The sequence below is a fragment of the Mesoplodon mirus genome (genome assembly GCF_964341445.2).
Source record: "Mesoplodon mirus genome assembly, chromosome: 2".
Lineage (NCBI taxonomy): Eukaryota > Metazoa > Chordata > Mammalia > Artiodactyla > Ziphiidae > Mesoplodon > Mesoplodon mirus.
Genome location: NC_138977.1, coordinates 102,114,442 through 102,139,592, shown reverse-complemented (window position 1 = coordinate 102,139,592; position 25,151 = coordinate 102,114,442). Strand labels below are relative to the sequence as shown.

At 32.6% G+C, this 25,151-nt stretch overlaps 1 protein-coding gene across 4 annotated transcripts in view; it reads left to right on the top strand.

Annotated features, from left to right (window-relative positions):
- EPHA5 (EPH receptor A5) overlaps positions 1-25,151 on the top strand; it is a 315,334-nt gene that overhangs the window by 44,738 nt on the left and 245,445 nt on the right. For all 4 annotated transcript variants that reach the window (XR_014295238.1, XR_014295239.1, XM_082634798.1 and 1 more), the window contains exon 3: positions 16,798-17,458. Coding sequence is in view for 2 of the 4 variants with exons in the window: in XM_082634798.1 (XP_082490924.1) it covers positions 16,798-17,458 (661 nt within the window). In the remaining 2 variants the exon portion in view is untranslated. The remainder of the gene's footprint in view (positions 1-16,797; positions 17,459-25,151) is intronic.

The following is a 25,151-nucleotide window of genomic DNA, read 5'->3' as shown; positions in this document are numbered from 1 at the left end:
ATTTATGTGATATTCAGTTAACATTTATTGAAATACTTTCTTTAAATGAATATTAAAACAACTGCTAACAAACCCACATACTGTATTCTGGATGTTGTCTGTGTAATTGGTGATGCCAAAATCAGATTTACTTATTTTTAACTATAAATTGAATCACCTATTATATTGTGGACAATTTCTTATCATGTAGCTACAACCACAGAAACAAGCAGATTTTTTAATTTAGCTCACTTTTGCAATGGCCTCCTGTGAATTAGATCAGGTAGGTCAATTACTAAATCTTTCTAGAGATGAGAATATTGACATACCTCATAGGAGAACTGGGAGAGAAATACAAGCACTGTTTAAATGCTTGATATCTTAATATTTCTCAATGTCATAGCTGGTATCACTTGATGACTGGAGGAGATTAGTTTACCTCCTGTGTTACATAGTATGTGAATGCCTCTGCACATGACAAGAGCTGCATATGGAACATATGAAAATTCTTCATAGATTTGTGTTTTCTATACACATGTAAAAAGGCAAGCAATCATCTTATATATTGTGTTTGATAAATTGGCAGTTTCAGAAAAAAATAGATCACAGGCACAATAATTCTCTTTACACAGCTTTTTCTTCTATTATCTATTATTACATTTAATAGATTTCCCTCTATAACGGAGATCTGTCTTTCTTTTACATTCATTAATTTATGTAGGAGATCACATAAGGGAAATCTTAATAGAGCTTAATATCATAAGGGAAAATCTTTTCTTAGTTATCTAAATCTGAAATATGTTTAGTGCGTGTTAGTTAATAAAAACAATCATGTGCAATAAACACTGAGCTCTAAGGTGGTCATTTCATCTATATCAATGACTTTTTTTACAGCAGTTGTTTTTATTTATTTATTTATTTTATTTATTTATTTTTGTTTTACAGTAGGTCCTTGTTGGTTATCTATTTTAAATATAGCAGTGTGTACATGCCAATTCCAAACTCCCAATCTAGCCCTCTCCCCTCTTCTCCCCTGGTGACCATAGTTAATTCTCTAAGTCTGTGAGTCTGTTTCTGTTTTGTAAATAAGTTCATTTATATCACTTTTTAAAATTCTGCATATAAACAATATCATATCATATTTGTCTTTCTCTGTCTGAATTACTTCACTTAGTATGATAATCTCCAGGTCCATCCATGTTGTTGCAAATGTCATTATTTCATTCTTTTTAAATGGCTGAATAATATTCCATTGTACATATGTACCATATCTTCTTTATCCATTCATCTGTTGATGGACATTTAGGTTGCGTCCATGTTTTGCTGTTGTAAACTGTGCTGCAATGAACATTGGGTGCATCCTTTTGAACCATGTCCTTTTTTTTTTTTTTTTACAGTACAGCAGGTGCTTTTAAACATCTGTTTGTCTATTAAATTTGTTCCTGTTTCACAGATGAAATTATTTTCAATAACCTGTGTCCTTAAAAACATCTACTTTCAAATTTATTAGAATATTATGAGAAAGATAACAATGGGGTTTATTTTGTTATGATTTTAAAAGGAAATGCACTGTTTAATAGCAGTAAATGAAAGTTCTTGCCCCCATCTACAATCAGTTGCCCCGTCTACTACTCCAATGGGTAGTAACCATACTCTGCAGTGAATTTGTGAATCACTAATCTGAAAGGCATTGAATAATGATACGTAAACCTAAAAGCATTCAATTTTCAGTTTTGGAATGTCACTAAAATTATTTTTGTATTTGAAATAATTCAAAAAGATTTTTATCTTATAATTATTTTATCTCTTTCTATTTAACTTTTCCTGAGGTATAACAATTATTTCCACTTTAATTTTACCTGTATTTTTGTAAATTTCTACAGGTTATTTGGCCAAATTCTGTTTTCCTAGTTTCTGATCTGATCACAATTGGTAATAGTGAAATGTGAGGTTAACTGTTAGATCATAGGTTTCACTTTAATTTTTTGTCCATTAGTCATTAGTTACCAGTGGTGCAAATATATGCAATTTTAGCATTTTCTAAAGTTTTACTTTGAATTTAGCAATTTTGTCAAGTAAAACCTTAAACTTTCATTGCTATTTATAATAGCTGCCATAGTGCTATCAAAGCATATGGATGTTGGGCTTCCCTAGTGGTGCAGTGGTTGAGAGTCCGCCTGCCGATGCAGGGAACACGGGTTCATGCCCCGGTCCAGGAGGATCCCACATGCCGCGGAGCAGCTGGGCCCATGAGCCATGGCCGCTGAGCCTGTGTGTCCGGAGCCTGTGCTCCACAACGGGAGAGGCCGCAACAGTGAGAGGCCCGAGTACCACACACACACACACACACACACACACACCAAAAAAAAAAGCATATGGATGTTAAAACATATAATTAATTTGTTTCTAAGAGAGAGATACTCTGTATCACAACCTTTAATGTGATTTCATTAAGAATTTTTGTTATATTGTTCTATGGCGCTCATAATAATAGGTATGATCCATTACATAACAAGGCAGAAACATACCTATCAGGAAGTAATGAAGCCACTGACGTCAAAGTCTTTCTTTTAATTGAAGTATAGTTGATTTACAATATTGTGTTAATTTCAGGTATACAGCAAAGTGATTGTTATTTTTTTTCAGACCATATTCCATTATTACAGGTTATTACAAGATATTGAATATAATTCCCTGTGCTATATAGTAAATCCTTGTTGCTCACCTATTTTATGTATAGTAGTTTGTATCTGTTAATCCCATACTCCTAATTTTTCCCTCCCTCCTTCTCCCCTTTGGTAACTATAAGTTTGTTTTCTATGTTTGTGAGTCTGTTTCTGTTTTGTATATAGATTCATTTGTATTATTTTTACATTCCACATATAAGTGATATCATATTTTATTTGAATTTCTCTGTCTGACTTACTTCATTCAGAATAATATTCTCTAGGTCCATCCATGTTCTTGCACATGGTAATATTTCATTCATTTTATGGCTGAGTAGTATTCCATTGTGTATATATATATTATGTGTATATATATTCCATTGTATGTATATATATATATTCCATTGTGTGTATATATACACACACACACAACACATTTTCTTAAGCCAGTCAGCTGTTGATGGGCACTTGGGTTGTTTCCATGTCTTGACTATTGAAGATAGTGCTGCTATGAACATTGAGGTGCATGGATGTTTTCGAATTAGAGTTTTCATTTTTTTCTGGATAGATACCCAGGAGTGGCGTTACTGGACCACTTGGTAGTTATGTGTTTAATATTTTGGGGGAACTGTTTTCCATGGTAGCTGCACCGATTTACATTACCAAAAACAGTGTAGGAGGGTTCCCTTTTCTCCATACCCTCTCCAGCATTTATTATTTATAGACTTTTAGATGATAGCCATTCTGGCTGGTATTAGGTGATACTTCATTGTGGTTTTGATTTTCATTTCTCTAATAATTAGCGATGTAGAGCATCTTTTCATGTGCCTTTTGGCCATCTGTATGTATTTGCAAAAATGCCTAGTTAGGTTTTCTGCCCATTTTTTGATTGGATTGTTTACTTTTTTGCTATTGAGTTGTATGAGCTGTTTGTAGATCTTGGATATTAACTTCTTGTTTGTCACATTGTTTGCAAATATTTTCTCCCATTCCATAGGTTGTCTTTTCATTTTATTGATGGTTTCCTTTCTTGTGCAAAAGCTTTTAAGTTTGATTAAGGTCCATTTATTTATTTTACTGACCTCAGCGTTTTTATGCCTTAGTCTCCATGGAGTGGCTATTCTGAATATACCTAGATTTTGACTTCCAAAATCCTAGAGCCTCCTGCCTCATATAGCTATTTTGGAAGACTATAAGAGAGACTTAATATTTCCTTTCTAGCACTTATCACAAACCTGACATTATATTATATTAATTATATTATATTATATCATATTAATTTTATGATTGTATGCCACCTATGATAGCATGTTAAATATAGGTATACTTTAAGAAACATGCAGTTGTCTTTATTGTTCACTGTTGAGTCTCCAGAGCATATGGTGATCAATGTAATTGTTGAATGAATGAATAAATAAATGAATGTGTGGTAGGAAGAGAAACATTTCCTCATTTATATGAGTGTGGATTTAGATCCTTGGGATTGTCGCAAAAGAGCTATGGGCACCAGACCTCCTCAGTTATAGCTTAATTGTGCTTCTCATAGAAACAATATCATATATATTAATTATATATTACGTATGTTGATAGCTTTTTGTGAGACTTATGACCTAGGAGCCCAACCTCTTTTAATAAAAGCTTTTTATTATGGGATATTATTTCCAAGATTCAGATAGGTTAGCTACAAATAATATGGGAGTGCTACCTTTTCATAAGCTAAACTGCCTAAACCCATGTTATCCAAATTAGTTGATAATAAATTGCCACAAAATGACTATATGCCCTTAAAATTAAATATTAATACACTATTTGTTTGCAGCCTTTCTGAGTTTCTACATGACACACCAGCCATTCTTCTCTTATTAATAGTTGAAATTACATGAACTTGAAATTCAAATACTGTGCACAGTTTACTTCAGAAGCCAGACCAAGTCCATTCTAGGAGACATCATTCATTCCTTCCTTTTCATACGCAAAACCCAACAGGCATTTCCTAGAATATAGAATAGTTATGCCACTCATCGACCAGTGATTGGAAAATTAAATTCAAAGCACTCTCTAAATCAAAACCCATAAACTACCCTCTATTATCACTTACGTTTCATTAAAAGAGAGAATTCTAATACTAAAAATAATAAGCATATAATCCCCAAATGAAGAATAATCCATTAAATTGAACAAATTGGGTTTTATGAAATACCTACTACATTTTTCTAATTTCTTTAAGAATGAGTGAAGACTTTGTCACAGTCCATTGGTTAACATTTGGAAATGATATAAAATTTGTATCTTCACTTACAGACTGAAACACTTAACTTCTTCTCCAAGGTCTTTAAAAATCTGCCATGTTTCCTCTGACTTGAATGTAAATTCACCCCAGTCCATATGTGAACATATAAACAAATTAAAGTGTAAGTGTTTTTCTAGAAAACCTTTACATTGCTAAGGTGTTTACCATTCTTTCTAACTCAAGGTATGCACCCAGACCCTAGTTGGTAGATTGAATAAAAAACTGTACTAAGTATACAGTTCATCTTTGAAGAGTATACCAAAAAAATACTGTTTAGAATTGATTCTAAGCAAAAAAAATGTTATTTTTCTGTAGAATTAAGCAATCTGAACACACTACAATTACATAGGACTAATATGAGGATGTCTAGAGCAAGTTGGGCCTGACTGAATAATTTTAACCTTAAGATTCCCATCTAAGGTTTAATCGTACTCCTTAGGCTTCAGCAAAATAGAATCTAAGTGAAGCTTTAATCTGAGAACTTAAGGGACTATAGGGTCTCCTTTGAACTCCGAGTACTGATAGTAATGTTCATGCCCGATGCACTCTTATTTTGTTTTTCTAAATCTCTAGCATGCTCAGAAACACATCCACGTACAGACACACAGATAAGGCACAACCCAGTACTAGATACAGAAAAACACTCAGAATATATCCAGGACTAAATACGTCAACGTGCTAGGAGCCCTAATAAAAATATCACATGCTAGAACCCTGTGAAATGGTTTTCTGGGATTAAAACAGTATTTGAACTCTTCTTTTTATCCCTGGGGACCTGACTTTATTTCTGCTTCTGGATCTTATTTTTTTTTCCTGGATTATGATTTCTGAACCTTTCTCACTTTTTGGTGCCCTCTTTCATTTATTCAACAAAATAACACTTACTGTAAATCTATTTTGTTCTAGTACTTTGTACATTATAAATGGAGAAATGAAAGACAAACTCCGTGCTGTTCATAGCCGAATGGAGAAAACAGGCTGTAACTATTAAATAATAAGCATTATCATTCACTTACTATGTGCCAGTGACTGTATTTGGCATTGCAGAATCAAATATGGATATCTTATCTCCACTTTCAAATGGTTTAAAGCCCAGATTTTAATACATTTGTTTGTTCCATCCTACTTCTGGCCACAGTAGTATTTGCCACTCCTGGGCTTAGATGTCTTCCAGGTTGGTGCATATTGTCATAGCCAGCATAAGTGAAGAAGGAGGCGATTTATGTAAACAAGTGATGTTCCCCGATGGTTTTATTCCACCTTTCCTTGTTTAACTTCATTAAACATGATGGCAGTCTTCATTATTCAAACTGGACTATGTATCCTGATTAAGGGGAGTATCGTTTTTCTAAGACCGGCATCTGAGGTTAACAATTACTCTATTGCTTTTCCTAATGACTTTCAATATATAATGGAAAAAATGGAGACTTGGTTCATAGTGATACCCATGTAAGTATTGAAGCATGTTACTCCCTGCTGTTTCTCCTGCTTATCTGTAAGGAGGAAAGACCATGATATGGTCCTTGTGTTTTTCTTTTCTCACACATATGGTGAAGGCATTGAGCCCTTTATAAGTTAACACAAATCCATTATCTGATTCCTCAACTTTCCTGTGTCATTTTCTGAGTACATTTCTTTAAATTTTTCCTTATTGCTGAAACTCTTAATTTCTTTTCTGTTTCAGCATGTCTTTAGCCAAACAAAACTCCAGCCAGCACCATGGGCTGCTTTCATTTTACAGCAATAGATGTATAAGCATTCAAGAACTGAAATACTATTTTGACTTTCATTTTTATTTAAAAAAAGGGTTACATAGACCAGTAGATAAGAGATTTTGAATGATCATTCATTCTGTGTAACTGTCATAGACAAAATGTAAAAAAAAAAGTAGATTAAAAAACTTAAAAAAATTAAAGTGTAAATTAGGTCTCTACTAAAATGGTAGTAGTTTTCTCACAGAAAAGAAAAACTGTATGAGATTCAAGTATCATGAAGGAACATCATATTAATTTGATTTTTAGTATATTTAAAAGAACACTGTGTATTTAGATTGTAATTGAGAGAAAGGAAACACTTCTTTTTAATCCAACTCAAATTTTTTTTCTGTATATTTCTAAACCTGAAACCTGGGCCTCATCTGGGCCTTATACTAAGACAAGGTATAGTTTTGAACATTTTATTTAGCTTCCTAGAATATCTGTTAGTTATTAACTATTATTTGTGTAGCAAACAGAACGATAAATGGAAGTCAGTGACAATTATTTCCTGTAATTATGGATATATCCTTTATCATATACAGAGTCTTGTTTGCTCCTCTACAAGTAGATAGAAATATCAAATATTATCTAAGATTATTTAGGCTAAAAATTTCTATGTTTCTGTACGATAACTAGACTTACCTGTTATCTACATTTGCACCATTTATGCTTCCTGTTACTAGAATATATTGGTGAAAGGGATTATGTTAATAAACAGAGAAAAAGGCAATTAAAAACTTGTTTCAGTTTTAAGATTAAAATCCCAATGCAAAATTAATTTCACTATTCCCATTTGTGGTCACTAACCTAAGGAAAAAAAGGCTTCAAGATGATTAAGGGACAATCTAAGAAGATACAGAAAAAATATAGGCAGAAGATTCAAGTAGGAAGAACAAACATAAGATTTCTCTTCCCTACTGCTGTAATTTCACTAATGCTGTAAAAGTTTTATATTTTCCTAGAACTCTTAGCATTCTCAGAAAAATGCATTTTCACAGTAATACTCAAATTAGAAAAATCCTCAATAAAATGCAACAAAATATTTAGATTGAGTTGATAGAAAATTTCTATATATATTAGTCAATCACTGTCTTCAACTAGCATGCCCTGTTATAAAACTCTACAGTTTAATGTAGGGTCAAAATTAAATTTGCATTAAACTAATGATCAAAAACATGTAAAAATAAGGCTAAAAATTTGGATTTCCCACCTTAGAACTATCGCTAAACATTGAAAATGTTCATATTAAGTTTTTGGTAAAAAATGTACTTTTACTTAAGGAGCTATTTTTGTTGAGAGCAGTTTTTTGGTCAGAAAAGACTCAACAAATTCAGAAGGAAGAAACTGCAATGGATCCCTGGCTGTTCCTTCTTTTACTTCCACCTCAAAGAGAGAAGCCCTGGGGTTCTGAAAAATAAAGTTGTTCTGTATGGAAGTTACAGCTTCTGACTGGACAACACAGTAACTGTATATGCCCTCCATTTCTACAGTGTTGGTAATATGGCTATGGCAAGTGGATGCTGTGAACTTTAGTCTATGATGGCAGTATAATCACTTAAACTTGAATAAACTCAAAGCCCTAATGTGGCTGTTTTCCAACAAAAACTGAGATGGAAATTTGTGTTGAATAGCCACTGATTACAAGAACATGATTAACATGAGATATGGAATTGATTACGGGTGTGTTGTGAAGGCCTACACCAGAAATGTAATATCTTCTATTGAAATATGAGGGCAGCATAAAGACCAGAGACCACAGGCAACATTATGTTTTCTGGTATATTTTATAGGCTGGATAAATAATCCAGAGTTGCAAATGGTTTACTGAAATCTTTTTTTTTTCTTTTTTTTTTTTTGCTAGAATGGCAAGTGTATAATTGTATCTATTTTGCCTGAAATGTTAAGTGCACCAGAGGTTAGCACCAGAGATTAATCTACTTTATTTTCATTAAATTGAATCCCAAGTGAAGTAGTTGTTTTCCTCATTTACTGAAGCTTTCATATTGTTTTGAGAAGAAGGCTTCTCCACATAATTCTTAGCTATTTATAATAGGACAGTATTTATATTAAAGACAGTAGTAATGTCACTCTAAAATTTTAAAGTGTTATTGAGAACATGTATATTTAAATAACACTCGGAGGACCATTTCTAGCATCCTATAATACTGTCATGAAAGAATTCTTCATTGTGAGTGTATGTGTGTGTGTGTGTGTGTGCACTGTGAAACCCTGAAACATAGAAGCATATGACTCATTAAATCTTAAAATCTCTGTGGTAAATCTGTACTTTTACTTATGCAAGTATGTAATTGAGATTACAGTCATCTCTTTAGAAAGATATAAACTCACAGACTATGTGAACTTTTGTAATCGTACACAAAAGATTATCTGTATTACCAGTTTTACAAGTTATCAAATGTTGGACTGCCTACCTCTTGGTATAACACGATAGAAAATATACAGTGGTAAGCTACTATCGCATAAAAATGGAGGTGTCTCAATATATTGTATAAAATGGAACTAAACTAGATCAGTGGTTTATAAATCTATTTTTAGCTGCTGCTTTTAAAATTTTAGTTCATGACACAAAATTACTGACAAACTAGATAACTTGTCATATTTAATGGGACTGCTTTTTGATTAAACACTGATGAGATCATTTAAGATTTTAATTCATTTTATTAATTTGTTAACTTCAGACATACCTATTCACTTAGCTTGTTCTGCCTTTTAAAATTATTATTGACAAGTTGATGTTTGAATTTGTTTTCCTAAGTAAACTTTTCAGGAAAAAGCCAAATAAAAACTTGAAGTATTCATGATATATTTTAACATTTTATGTAATGTGAAACTGTTTAATATATACCTTCTTAAAAGTGGAATAACAACAAATATATAAGCAGTCATTATATGTACATTTTCTTTTTTGTTTTTCAATTATGGTCATTACAATATTTTTCTAAGAAATACCTTTTTGTTTAAATCATAAACTTCTCTGTCAATATTTTACTAATGTACTTTTGATTTTTCCAGTCTCTAAGTCATTTCTTGTGCACTTGGATATTTTTTGAAGAATAAATGAAGAAAGAATCCATATTTCTTCTTTCTTTCCTTTTTGAAAAAAAAATTACATTAAAGAAAAAAATATGAATTGTTTCTCCAGGTGAAAAAAATCTCCTATTTACCATTCATATTTAGTGTTGTAAGCAGATGCTCAATTGTCTACAAATTTCCCTGTAAAAGTACTCATATAAACTTGAAAGTTTTCATCTCTATATTTCTCAAGTGATTTCGTTTCACAAATTGAATTTGAGCCCATAAATACTTGTACTATTCTATGGGCAATAAAGTAATTGACTTCAGCTTTATTTCATACATAGAAAATTAATTGACTCATTTCTAACAATATTGCTACATCATACTCATGAATTTTAAAGATGCTTTAAACAGCTCATATTTGATGCAATCCTTTTTTCCACTAACATACTATTGAGGAAATGTAACAAGATTATTAATTCAAATGATTTTTGCTGAAAGTTGATACATTTTGTCATATTTATTTTACTAAAAAAACATAGCTATTAAAGAGATTGAATTTCTGAAACAGAAACTACTACTACATATTTATTTCTTTTTAAACCATTTTGCCTTGTGGTTGTGCATAAAAACTGAGCTACTTATCTTGCCCAATGGACTTGTGTGGTCTTGATCAAAAAGTCAGTAAACTGACCAAGGAAGGATGGGTGCTAGAATTCTACAAGAAAGGCCCACAATTTTATCTTTTGAAACATAAATACCTAGTTCATTAGGTAACGAAACATTTTCTCTTTTGTTGGTTAAAATGACCTCATGTGCCAGTATATTTTATGAATTAAAATATTAACCCTTCAAAAGGAGCAAACGTTAATTAATATCAGGGACTTCCGATCTTAGACATTAATTTGGCATTAATTAGTGTATCAATCTCTCTGGATCTCAGTTTACTCCTCTGCAAAATGATGTGGCTGTTTTCTGTATGATTATGTCACGCATATAGTGTGTAATGAGAAAATTAATCTTCTCAAATGTAGGTTGACTAGCTGTAGCTTGGGCCTATTCTTCCTGTATTGTATTATAGTCTTGAGGTTTTCACACATTGCATGATTACCTTTGAGTTACAATAAAATTTATTTCAAAGCATTATGATCCAAGGTAAAGTTTGGTCTTCTACTTGACTCTCACTGTTTAAGCATTTGGGCAGCCACTGGACAAGCAGGTGGACTAGTCTTAATAATACAGTATTTCTTTCTAATGAGGAATGACTCTAGTGGACAGTAACACATCAAAGGTAGTAAGAACAAACAAAAAAGTCTGCCCCAACAATAATAGAATTCCTCACTTTTTCTGCCATTAATCATGTTCCTAAGTCACTTATTCTGTGAGGATTTTTCTGGTTTATTTTCTCTCAGAGGAATTGTCCTGGATTGAATGTATTAGATAATGGCAAACTTCTGCATGCACACACAGACAAATGAGCTCAACTGTACATCCAACAGGGAGAAAAAACATAATGATTTTATGTAAACATAGCAAGTCTTATAAAGTGTTATGGGGAAGAATATTTGTAATAGTTTATCATGCACCTGGGAAAAATGAGAAAATAAGCAATTCATTTAGGTTCTTATTTGAGTATATTTTACCTAATTTTAATCAGTGTAGCAAAATTGAAAAAAAAATGAAATAATGAAACTAAAAATCTGATATTAAAAATATAAATTACTATAAAAAACTGGACATTAATAGAAAGAAAAAACAAAAGATCTTTGGTGTGTTTGAAGTTTCTGATTTTTTATATTGTATTTCATTTGATTTTTGCAAGAGCAGGAAGCTTCCAGAAATTCTAGACTTTAGATAAACATATGATGCGGTAGCAATTGGAATGTTTTGCTCACTAGTTAAAATGGGTAAAATGCCCAACTTCCGAATTTGAGCACATAGTTAAACTCTTTCCCAGGCAATTTCTAAGATCATGGAGAGGTACTACGGTTTTAAGAACAACAGTTAATTAGTAATTTGAGGTCAGGATATCTTCAGTGAAGTTAGCAAACACGCTACACACACACAAAGAAAATAAAAAATAAATGATATCTAACAATATTTTGAGTAAAATGAGAAGCCTAGAATTAGTTTCTTTTGGAGCGTTTAAAAATGCATTATATAAAATATTGTGATATTAAAGTATAATGGACAGTTATCCCTATATTCAAAGAAGCATTTATGTGGTAAACAAGGTTTGTTACAAAGTTATGCTTTGGACATTTCAGAGTAAAGCTGGGAGCAGTTGATTCCTAGCTATATTTTAACATCGCTCTGCCGAAGAAAATCATTAAGAGGGTCCTAATGTTGTTTGACTGAAATAGGGAAGAAGGTATAGTGCCACTAACTGATATACTACATCCTGGGATTTTAATTGGTATCGAATGTTGAAGAAGGCTTGTGAGTGAAAAATAAAAAGTGATATGTTAAAACATTTCATGCTAAAAAATATCTAAAAATATCTAACATATCTAAACTAAGCTGTAAGTTATACCTGGGAAAATGTAATGCTAAAGAAAAAGAGTCCTGTAAGTTAATATGCAAAACTAAACTAAAAATAATTGTATGATTGGAATAAGCAAATGTCTTAAAATAAATTTTCTAGAGGTTTTTACTGAAGACTAATTTTCAAAAATATAAACTTATAAACTTTCCTTTATTTGAATATATAAAGTTCAGACAATTTACAAAATTTATTTTTCTTCAAACAAAAGCAAAAGGTAAATCATAAAGTCATTTATTTACCATGTTTGAATTATTTCAGATTTCATATTAACATATATCTCTGGACTTAGGAGGGATATGTATGTGTTTGATATTTATTCATTCATTATAAAATATTAACTGAGTGCCCTACTCTGTGTCCTGTGGTGTCAGACTCTGAGGTATAGTAGAGAAAAAAGAAAATTGTCTTTACCTTCATATCCATGTTTAGAGTATTAAGTTATATATAGGGAAAGAGAGAGAGAGAGAAAGAGAAGAAAGAAAGAAAGAGAGAGAGAGAAAGAAAGAAAGAGAGAGAGAGAGAAAGAGAGAGAGAGAGAAAGAAAGAAAGAAAGAGAGAGAGAGAGAGAGAAAGAAAGAGAGAAAGAGAGAAAAGAAAGAGAAAGAAAGAAAGAAAGAAAAAGAAAGAATTATTATTCATGGTTACATCATGTCTGAAAAAAAAATGTGAATTTAGTATCAACAGAGTGGAGTAGCAATCAATGCAGTGAATCAAGGAATCCCACATGCAAACCCAGACTTCAAGGACAGAAACATGCTAATAAGAAGGCAGAGGTACAGACAGGCATAGAGGATGCTCAGATGGTATCAGGGTGGTATTTTGTGAGCTTGGGAAAATCTGGTCTTTGGTTTTCTCATTTCTAAAATGAACAATAGGACCAGATCTTTTAAGGCCACTTCTGATATTTTATACTGGATATTAGATGACTGGGATAGAGAGTTTCAGTTCTCATTTGAGATTATGGTAATCAGTATGCCAGTGGTTAAGTCTTGGTTTATACATCTAGATACTGTAAGACCTGGGACTAATTCTAGGGCTTCAGGCTGATAATCTTTCCTCAGCACAAGACCAGTCAACTAATTATATGTAGGCCTCTACTACAAAGTTTCTGACCACTGTACTTTAGACTTAATAAATTAATCTCTGTATAGATGCATAATAATGAAAACAGAACTAGATAATAGGCACCCCCATAACTTGAAAGGTCAAAATTGACTCTGTTCACTTGATGATACTTTATGTGTATTTGGGGACACAATGTAAGGGGAGATTTTACTTTAGGCTGTGTCTCCTGAATCAGTGTTTTAAGTTGTGAAAACAAAAGAAGTGATGTATAGGCTAGGGTATTGAAAATGAAATAAATGCTAACAAGATAAGAGGCCATAGGAGCTTGGGGCAAGAAACCTAATAGGGCAATGAGAGGCAGGCAGGGAGAAAATAGTTCTTAATGGCTTTGGGTAGGATAAGTGGGTAACACCATGATACAGATATGAATATGAGAATAAGTCTTTTTTCTTTTGCACTTCTCTGATGAATGTGGCTGACTTGTGATGCCTGGCCAGGCATGGGATTAGAATGCAACTGACTTGTAGTTCTCAGTGGCCAGTGGGAAAAGGAGCAAGCCCAAGCATTTGAGAGAGAAATCAAGAAAGCGCAAGCTGAGTGTGTAACCAATTCTTTAATATTAAGGCAAAGAAATAGGAATGAGGAGGAAACAAGCACAAAGAAAAAGCCTGGGCTCAGAGGGTGGGTCTTGAGGCATAGCCAGACCTGAAGAACAGAGCTACACCAACCATATTATGTTCAGTGACCATGCCTCCAAAATGTCTAGGCACCTCGCTTGTAGTAGTCAGCAGATATTTTATTAAACCATGGGATCATAGGAATTCCAACAAAATTAAACTGAAAATATTGTGTTTTCTGTCTGTGTCCTTCATTAAATTACGGTAATCTCCTTGACAAGACATTTGCAAAAGCATCTAGGAATATACCTGCTGTGATCTTAAGTTCTTGATGAGTATTACTTTCTGTTCATCTCCTTGTTTCTTCTTCGTAAATAAGATATTTGCTGAGGACAACAGGATGTCTCCTTTGTACTAAAAGGGAAGAAAACTTTGAAGAATTCAACGTTTTATTTCAGCTGGTCTATCTAAAATAAATGAAATATTTTTGCTTGTTTCTTAGTGTATTTGTCTAAATAGGAGCAGATATTTATTGGAAATGTGTATATATTACCTTTCTGATTCTCTGAATGGCTTATAGCCATAATTATTTAAATTAAAGTCCTCCTATTCATGCATTAGAAATAGAAAATGTGAGCCTTCATTTATATTTTGGACACTTGAAAAGAAAAATAAATAAAATCCCACCATGATAAATCCTAACATCAAAGAAAATTACAGTTTTTCCTCTTCTTAATTGAGAATATTCAGAGAAGTAATATGACTATGCACATACTTTGAAATTATCACCCGAAGCAGTAACTATTAAGCTGTCTTGTCAAGTGCTGCTTGGCTTGCATTTTTAATAATATTTGTGGTACCTTGGACTTTGTACAAAGACTGTGAATTGCTTGCCTTATAATCTTGGAAGATGCTGCTATTCCAATTCCTTTTACTTGTCCAGTTCCTTTGACTTGCTAGCAGGATCCTATTGGAATATGTGATGCAGAAATGAGTCTTCTATAAATGATTTAAGGCCAAGGATTTGAAATATGTTTGTATTTTGCATTGGAGGACTATTAAAAAATAAGAGAATCTAAAACAGAGGTAATGTAGCATTTTGGTTTTCCTTTTTCAGAGAAGAGTTTTTTGATGTTCTTTTTCAATTTACTAATGCAAAGAAAATACATTTAATTAATCTTCTTACAGTAGGTTGTTCATTTTTGTTGTTTTCATTTGGTTAGCTGAGGTGCTTGTTTCCATTAAATATTAATCATGACATTCATTAAGCATTTATAATAAACATATTGATACCTGGATGGCTTCAGGAAGAAACTGTAAGCAGTTTAATGAGAGAGAAATCTGGTTTAGAAAATCAGAGGTTAAGTACAATTTAGATAAACTTTGAGAGAGGACAAAAGTGAGATTAAATGAATGAATGAAGGTTTCATGTAACACCCTAATATGAAAGTTGTTAGGTAAGATACAACCTTGATGTCTCTCTGATTTTAAGGAGCTCAGAAGTTTTCCCTCATTAACACCTTTTACTTCTGTCTGTCTGATGGCAGCTAAAACTCTGAGAGGGGCCATCTGAGGTATACGATTTATGTGCATCCCTTGTGATGCCACATTTTCATATCTTTGTCATTTCAACAGAATCAAAAAATAATGCTCCATTTAATTTCATGTCTAACTAAATGAGGCTCTGTGAAGTTAATACTTAATGTCTGAAATCACATTCTGGATTTATTGAAAGCCAGTATGTATGGTTTCATTGCTCTGTGTGTTTCAGGACAATTTTTAAAGATTTAAAACAAAACTATAGGTAGTTTTATTCACACAGATTGTAGACAGGTTTTAAATATTTCTTGTTATAATAACCTTTATGAAGAAGAAAAATCTGGTTTTACACTGTTTAGAAACTGGTATGGTGCATTGACATTCTCAAAACCATAGTATTTTACTAGGAAAGAGATAGGTTTAGACCTCTTCTTTGGCTGAATAGTATTTTGGAAGCTATATAAATCATACTTAATTTTTCTAAATCCTGTGTATATTCAGAACTTCTAAGGTCATTGTGCATAAAATAATGCTTTGGTAAGAAAGAATAATGCATTCCCAGGTTATGTATAACAAAAAAATCTCAGTATTTGAGATGACAAGGCTCTCAGCATTACTAATCTATAATTTTTATCTCTATTTTCTGTCTGTCTCTAGGTTTATATTTGTGAATAAATGTATGAATAAACACTTAGTTATCCAATTGTAAAAGATTCCTAACCAGATTGGTTCAATGAAATAAACATTTATTATTAATTTTAAACTAATGAATTTTCTTTCAAGTTTTATAACATTGTTGTGTTATTTGTCACATGCCAGGGTTAAATAAATGTGGATTCATGTTACATTTTTATCCCTTCTTTTCCACATTTACTGCTTTTATTCTCATTGTCATTTTTTAAAAAATTGTACTTCCTTTTTTCTTTCAAACTTTATCTACCCTTTTTCTTTCAAACTTTCTTCCAAATATATATACTTGCCTTTCACTGCTTCTTGTTAGTCACACCCATATTGATTTTTTTTTTTTTTTTTACTATTACTCTGAAATACATGATTTTTTCTGGGGAATATCATTCACATGTCTTCATGCTTGAGTTACATTGGAGACAATGACTAATACTTTATTTACTTAATTTAAAAAGGGAAATAATTTTTAAAAATTTTCACATTATAGCTCCTTCTCTCAATACTGTATATTGAGGAAGCAGAAATTTTACACCTGAATTAGTTTTCTTTGACTATTTTCGCTGGTTATTTTCTAATTGTCTTTTAATTTTTTTTGTCCTTCTATTATATTACACAGTGGGAAGAGATTGGTGAAGTTGATGAAAATTATGCCCCTATCCACACATACCAAGTATGCAAAGTTATGGAACAGAATCAAAATAACTGGCTTTTGACCAGTTGGATCTCCAACGAAGGTGCTTCCAGAATTTTCATAGAACTCAAGTTTACTCTGCGGGACTGCAACAGTCTTCCTGGAGGGCTGGGGACCTGTAAGGAAACTTTTAACATGTATTACTTTGAGTCAGATGAGAATGGGAGAAACATTAAGGAAAACCAGTACATCAAAATTGATACCATTGCTGCCGATGAAAGCTTTACAGAACTTGATCTTGGTGACCGTGTCATGAAACTGAATACAGAGGTCAGAGACGTAGGACCTCTAAGCAAAAAGGGATTTTATCTCGCTTTTCAAGATGTGGGTGCTTGCATTGCCCTCGTTTCCGTTCGTGTATACTATAAAAAATGCCCTTCTGTGGTACGACACTTGGCTGTCTTCCCTGACACAATCACTGGAGCTGATTCTTCACAGTTGCTTGAAGTGTCGGGCTCCTGTGTCAACCATTCTGTGACAGATGAACCACCCAAAATGCACTGCAGTGCTGAAGGGGAGTGGCTGGTGCCCATCGGGAAATGCATGTGCAAGGCAGGATATGAAGAGAAAAATGGCACCTGTCAAGGTAAGAGTTTACCTGTGGATCTGCAGGGGTTGTCTGCTTCAGTTGGATCATGTATATGTATTTCTTCCAGTGATTATGAGCAAACGACCTTTTACTTTGCTAATTTATGGAGATTATTTCTCTTCAAGTTTGATTTCTTTCTTCTCAGAATTTTAAAACTTCTGGCAATGATGAAAGATTTAATGTAATATTTTATTGGATATACATAATTCTCAGAGAGTGTCTTACTTGCAGAGTAATATTCCATATTCATTTTGCCTTCAGAAGTTTTATTTTTGGACAGCTCAGATCAAGGGATTATTTCTTTGTATATAACTTTCTTTTTATGATTAGTGTCTGCTACTTTATTGCTATTTTATCTCCATGAAGAGAAAAGAGTACTCTTTACTCATTATATGAAATTCAAATGTAAACCTTCGATGAGACTTGTTTTGGCATGCTTTTAACTGCCTTTAAAATTTTTTCAGATATAAGTTCAGCCACATGAACTTCATTGGAAAATATGTGTAAGGTGACAGGACATAGTTTACTGTGTTGTCTACATATAATGGCTATTACATGCTTGCTTTTAAGAATTTTCAGGTCAATTTTAAATACACAATAAACCTAAGAAAATAACTGTTTGGAGATAGAGCCAATACAGAAAGGTCATTTCAAAGCAATTTGCACTTGGAAATTTTTTTGTTTTAATTTTTTTTTAAAATTGAAACTTGATCATGCATGCTTCCTTCTTCATCTGAAAATACCCTCATTTTGCCTGCAGTGTGGTGAGTTGCCCTTTTAAACTTGGATCTTTATCAATAGCTTTTTGGAACAGGATAGTACTTTATGCAAAGTGAAGAACAGCTTATGAAGAAGAAAACACATTTTCCTTAAAAGAGAAAAAATCCATCCTTATGAACCTGAACTTGTTTTCACCATGATGTGTACATGTCAAATAGGTAATGAGAGATAATGTGTATTAACTGAGGAGAAAACCAAATGTTAAGAAGTCCCCTAATCCCACTGGTAGCTTCAGGTGCATTTTTTTTTTCTAAATACAGTATATAATGTGGATCAAACTTGCTCAAGTTTGTTCAGGCCTGACTCTAGATTGACCGTAGATCCAGGAAAACAAAACTAGGAAATTTCCTGTAAATCATACTGACTTTGTTTAATTATTTCTCTCTAGAAACACATTGCACCATATTTAAACTTCCTTTTTCAGCATCAACTCATATTTGTACACCATCTACAATAAAGTGCATGATTATTTTTCCATGTAATCTACAACTCTCTATTCCTTTATATGTATATGTAAAGTTTTATTAAATCAAAATTATGTTTCAGATATGCTTTTAAGTTTGTCAAGGAAGTGAATCAGATTTTATTTAGGTTTGGATTTAAAGGAAAGTTCTAACTAACATTACCTTAACTTTTCTTTTTGAGCAGCCTTCTTGGTATAAGGTGAAGATATATGTAATTGTAGAATCAGAAGTGGGAGTTAAATATAATCCACTGAATACACTGTATTCTTTTCCCTAAAATATTTACAATATGAATCTTATTATTTCTAAGAATTTGTTTACTATTATTATAAAGCAGCATGCTTGATTTGGTTATTTGTTTATATCCTTTTAATGAATTATAATGTGGTAGCTTTAGTTCAAGCACAGTGACTTTTTTCTTTGTCCATATCGACAGAGTATAAAGGACCTCTGCATTTAGATGATAATTTTTGATTGTTGCTGTGCTTAAAATATTATGCAGGTGCTTATCATGAAAACATCTTGGGGAAGTAGTGTTCTGACAGGATGTTTTTTAGTGCATGCATTTACTGCAACTTTCTATTCTCGTACTCTTACTAATTGAGGAGTAGAGAGAGACCTGAGAGAAAGAGGGACGAACTGGAGAGGCTACCTTGGAGGAAACGTCAATAAACTGGATTCTGTCTTAATGTGTTTATTACCCTACTCTGGTAAGAGGAACAAAGGCTGTGGGTCATGAAGGCTGTAGACACAGCACCAGAAGTTGTTCTACACAGTGCAGTCTATATGAATAGTGTCTCTTGGTGTTTTCCCATGTACAAATGATATGTGGCTGGTCTAGGAGGAATTTCAAATGTTTATTCTATAAATAACATATCTTATTGAATAAATGTTGAAGGTTTGTTTTGGAGAATTAAGGCATCACAGATAGTCCCACATAAATAAATATATGCATTTAAACCTATATATTATATGTACATGCAAATGTAAATGTATGTATGTGTGTAAGTGTGTGTATCATATACAATTCCTCCATAACTCTAACTCATTCTATGGTTTTGATGTACTGTCCCCAAACCTTTAAGCAGGGACGTTGATGTTTTGGAGCTATCCTTGATAGGCCAGAAATCTAGGAATCATTCTTGACGTCTCCTTCTTACCCACATCCCACTTTCAATCCATCCCAAAGTATGTATAGAAACTACCATGCAATTATCTCATAGAATCACCCACTTATTTCTGTTTCCTTTTTCCTCCAATCTATAAGCATGTCATGTTGGAACTTTATTTTTAAATATAATGAATGACTTTTTATGTAGTTTTGGTTTTTGAGCCATGTGAGTGTATCATCTCTACAAAAATGCAAATCTGGTAGCTGCACACACACATCCTCCTCAGTCCCTGCCTAGTCCCAACACACTTACTTTAGACTCTTCAATGGTTTCCTTTAAAATAAAGTTTTTAAAGTAGCCTAAGGCCCTGCATGACTTTGCTCCTGTTAGCTCTCTAGACACATCTTAAACTATGCACTAGCCACACTGGATCGCTTTTAGTTTCTCAAAGGCTCGCTTTCATTACTTGTACTTTTATGATTCTGTTCCCTTCCCCTGAAACATTCTTTTACCTCCCTTATGCCTGGTTAACTCATACTAATCCTTCAGATCTGTGTTCCAACACTCCTTGTTCAAGGAAGCTGGCCCTGATCCTTGAAGACTAGGTCATCCCCCTCTGTTATTTACTCACATATTTTCCTTCATAAAACCATTTAGAGTTATGATTTTGCACATATTTGTTAATTTATTATTTGATTAATAATTCACTCCCCACCTCCATTATACTACATACTCCTTGATTACAGCAGTGGTGTATGTAATCTTAAGAAGTGAGAAAGAAATCAAAAGGCAAGAGGTAAAGAAAATGAATTTAAAAGAGGAAATAGGATGAGCAAAGTCATAAAAGAATACGTTTTAAAATTATTTATTTTAAATAAATAATTATGTTTATCTTACCTTTGTACTTATCTTTAGAAAACATCCTTAGTCATAAAAATGGACAAATATGTCTTTTAAATTAATCTTTACTTAGTTCTAAGATTCTCAGGCCAAATTTTCAAGTTTCAGGTATTAAATCATACATGATTGGCATATGATACATTAACTATTATAGAGGTCATCTTAGTGATTTTTGTAGACCTCGAAACATCACATGTTGAAAAGTGTTTATAATATAGCCTTATTACGTATTTACATTTAATAACTCATTTTCTTTTATAATCAAAATATGTTGGGATTTAATTAAGGCTGTAATAAGATGGTGAAGTTTGAGTAAACCTGTTGTAATGATTGTCATATGTTAAGATTTACTGAATCTGTACTAGGAAGTGACCAGGTAGTTGCTGTTGGATCATGTTCATGTGACCTGATATGCGTGCAGGGCATGATAGACTTGACCGAGAGGCTTTTAGCAACTAAACCTTAAGGAATCAGAATACTAGGCAGATTATTAACATATGGCAGCTTCAATCCAGAAGACAACCAAGAAGTGATTCAGGAGTCCCTGTCCATTTAGCAATTCATATTTAACTTCCTATAGGAGAACTTGACTACATTTTCCATAATAATCTGATTTTAAAAAGATAAGCAAGTACTCTGGTTTCTATTGTATTACCTTAAAATATAGAGTGAATTCATTTTTCTAAAGCTTACTTATATGCCTGAATTTTCTATAATAAGCTGCCTTAAGTATACAAATTTATTTCCTTGAAATGTTCTTTATTTTCAGGAACTGATAATGTATTAAATCCATTTATTCAAGTATGTTTCCATATTTGTTATTTATTATTATTTCTGATGAAATTCACATTATTTTTTCCCTTAAGAGTCAAATGAAATTTTTTTGAGCACAAAATTGTTAGCAGAAACCCATTTTGGAAGTTTCTGCTTTTTATTGAAGTGAATGTGTTTGACAGAAGTAATTGAGTTCACATGAATCAAATGTTGCCTGCTGAGTTCTCTTGTGATTATGTTGCTGACTTACTCAGATGCAAGGCAAGACCACTAATCTTCATCAGTTGCTAGTGGAATGAAGTAGTAATTTGAAATTACCCCTATATAATTATAGTTTCACTTATATCAAATGGAGGAAAGAGATTTAGATTGTGGGTCACTGCCAAAACCAGTCAGAGTGAAGAAGGTATATGGTGCATGTTCAAATACAGGGTAAGGGAGGGTGTCACATGCCAAAGGCTGTGGAGAAAAAGCACATTAATTGTCCAACTGGGAGATGATTGCACAGCAAGGAAATGTAGTGAAAATACTGAGCTCAAGAAAGAGCCTTGATTCAGAAACAGTACAGATACTGCAGGGAGTAGTATGTCGATCATTCAAACTTCTGGTGCATATTTATGTTTGAAACAAAATTGGCTGGAAATTTAGGGTATTAGGTGTTCATATAATTATGCATTGGAGAGCCTAGTTATTTTTAATTAGGCACATTACCAAAAAACTTCAAAGGGGTTGAACTTTTGGTCCTGTTTCGTATGCTATTTTATGCAGCAGAAGGAAACTAATTTTAATCTAAAAATTTTAACAAAAGATGGCAATTATGAAAGTAGAGTGTCAATGGTGTGTGAGTATATGTGTGTGTGTGTGACCTACTGCTGTGAACTGCCACTAAGACAATCAAGTAAAGTCATTTCATCTATTTGCATGTACTACACATGAGAGTAATAAAATAGATTTTTCTTTTCTTTTTAACTCCTCCCTTGAATAATTTTAGATTCGTTCCATTAAAATGTTAGAGCATACTCTGCATTTTTTTGTTTTTCTTTTTTTTTTTTTTTTTTTTTTTGTAAATCGGCGTTTTTCAACACTGATACTATTGAAATTTTGGGCCAGATAACTAGTTGTTTGGGGGGAGGGTGGTCCTGTTCACCGTAGCATATTTAGCAGCTTCCTTGGCCTCTAATACTCCACTCCTGGTTTTCATAGTCAAAAATGTCTCCATATATTGCCAGTGTCCCCTGGAGGCAAAAATCTCTCTTAATTGAGAACCACTGATTGAAATATACTCCGTCTGCCTACGTGAGCAGATGTGCTGCTAAAGCTAAATATGTTTATAGACTGGTTACCTTTGCAAAAGTGAACATTTTTCTGCAGAACGAAAGAAGTGTACATTTCTTAAAATGCATATTCATTTTGAAATGTGACTACTTTAACTTGGATAAAGTGATATAGGATATCAGGAAATATGCTGCTGATGAGACGCAATGTAATCTAGTGTTTTAAGCATGCAGATTCTGAGCCAGAATGCCTGGATTCAAATCCTACCTCTGCCATTTATCAGCTCTGTATTCCTGGCCAAGTTGTTGAATCTCTTTATTCCTTGTTTTCCTCGTCTCTAACTACCTCATAGCAATTCTAGGAGATATTATATGAAAATTATTTAGAATATTTAGAAAATTATTCAGAAAATTATTTGGAAAATTATTTAGAATAATGCCTAGAAAACAGTACTTATTCAATAAACATTAGCTATGTCTTAGATATTTTATTAAAAATAAAATTATGTACAGGAATATATATCTGTTCATTGGAAAATACAGGGTAGCTTCAGCTTAGAAAATTCTCTAATTTGTTTAAATTAGAGAGTATATTCTTGAGTAGAATCATTTATCAAAGGATAATCCTACATTTTTATTTATTGGGTGATCAAAACTATGTAAATATGTAGGAACCTACTTTATAAAGGAGATTTGCTCTCTCCTTAGATATCATCACTCATTCTTTAAATTATTGATCACTCATCCTTTAAGTTATTGTACTAGGCACTGTAGTCTATCTATACAATTCATGTATCCTAGTAATGCAGACAGATAGCTCACAAACATATGTATGCACTCACATCTACAGTTACGGTTTATAAGCATTGTTACTGGCAGTGTGAGTGTGCAAAAAAAGGGTAGTAAGAAAATGTTTCTCTGAAAAGGTGATGTTTAACACAGATGTGAAAAAAAAGCCACATGAAGACTATGGGAAACAGCTTAACAAGCAGATGGAAGCTTTCAGTGCAGAGATCTATCATAGTATATTAATCAATTTTGTATATATCTCTTTTCTCTCTAAAATTATATTAAAAAGTTTTTGCATATTAAAATCTGAGAAATAAAAGAGTTGCTACTCCCTGAAATTACCTGCTAAAAGAGGTTATTCATATACATATTATACTGTCTTAAGGATAGAGAATTCCTAATAATACCTAGGGTCAAATACATACATATCAAATATGAAACAACTCAGTTTATTTATGAGTAGTATTGGTGTGGTGGATGGCAGCTTGTAAATTATTATACCAGTTGAAAGAATAAAAGTCTTTTCTTTTTTAAGAACTTAATGTTTCATTGGTCCAGTGAATCTTCTGGATATGTGCACAGTAAAAAAAAAAGAGAGAGAGAGAGAGAGATTTGGCAATAAAGGAAAAGAAATAGAGGAAGCAGAAACAAACACTCCATAATCCCTCCTAGACAAGCTTTTGATCTTGATTTTGCACTCCTATTTTCTCACTCATAAAAGAAGGTACATTAGGCAAAGTCTTGAGTCTCCCTTTCCTATGCCATGTTTAGAATAAATGTAACAAATAAATACTATGCCTCATATTTACAGTAATAGTAATAGCTACTTTGTACATTTTACTTTGGGTCAGTCTCTAGAATGTCTTATTATGATTGTGGCACATTCCATATTGTTACTGTGCAAAGGAATTTTTGCATTTCTTATCTTGAGCTCCATTATGATCACAGGATGGAGAATTAATGATTATATTTATCTTCAAGTGTCTCATATTTTACAAAACATCTCCTGATAAAAAAACATTTTTTAAAATGATATGCATTGGATAGGCTACTTTTATTATAACAACTTAATATAGAAATATATAAATTAATACAGAAATATAGAAATAAATTAATATAGAAAGATAATTCTCTGAAAAAAGTTTTAATGATAAAGATAAAGGCTATTATATATCATCATATATCTGAATTGATATATTCAGAAGTGATTTAAAATCCATGATACTTAAATGTACTGGGAAACCACAACGTACTCCTTCTGTTTTATTGTTTGCTTTTTTTTATTATTCAGATAGCAGCAGAAGGATTTTCACAAAGTCTGATAATAAATCAGTATAGCTCTCGTGGGAAAAGTGTGTACAGGAAAATTTAATTTTGAAAACTCACTGAGTGTGATTCAGCAAACATCTCAGTGTCTGTTCTCAGATTCTTAAGAGCAAAAAGTTAAAAAAAGAATGCAAATGATATGAAACAAAGTAGCCACCAATGGCATAAAATCATTAAGTAGACTTAAAACCTCAAAATCGACCTGAAATCACCAGGAGATTTTGTATGCAGTAAACAGAGAGCTTTGGGCTTTAAGGTGATGCAGGTCTCA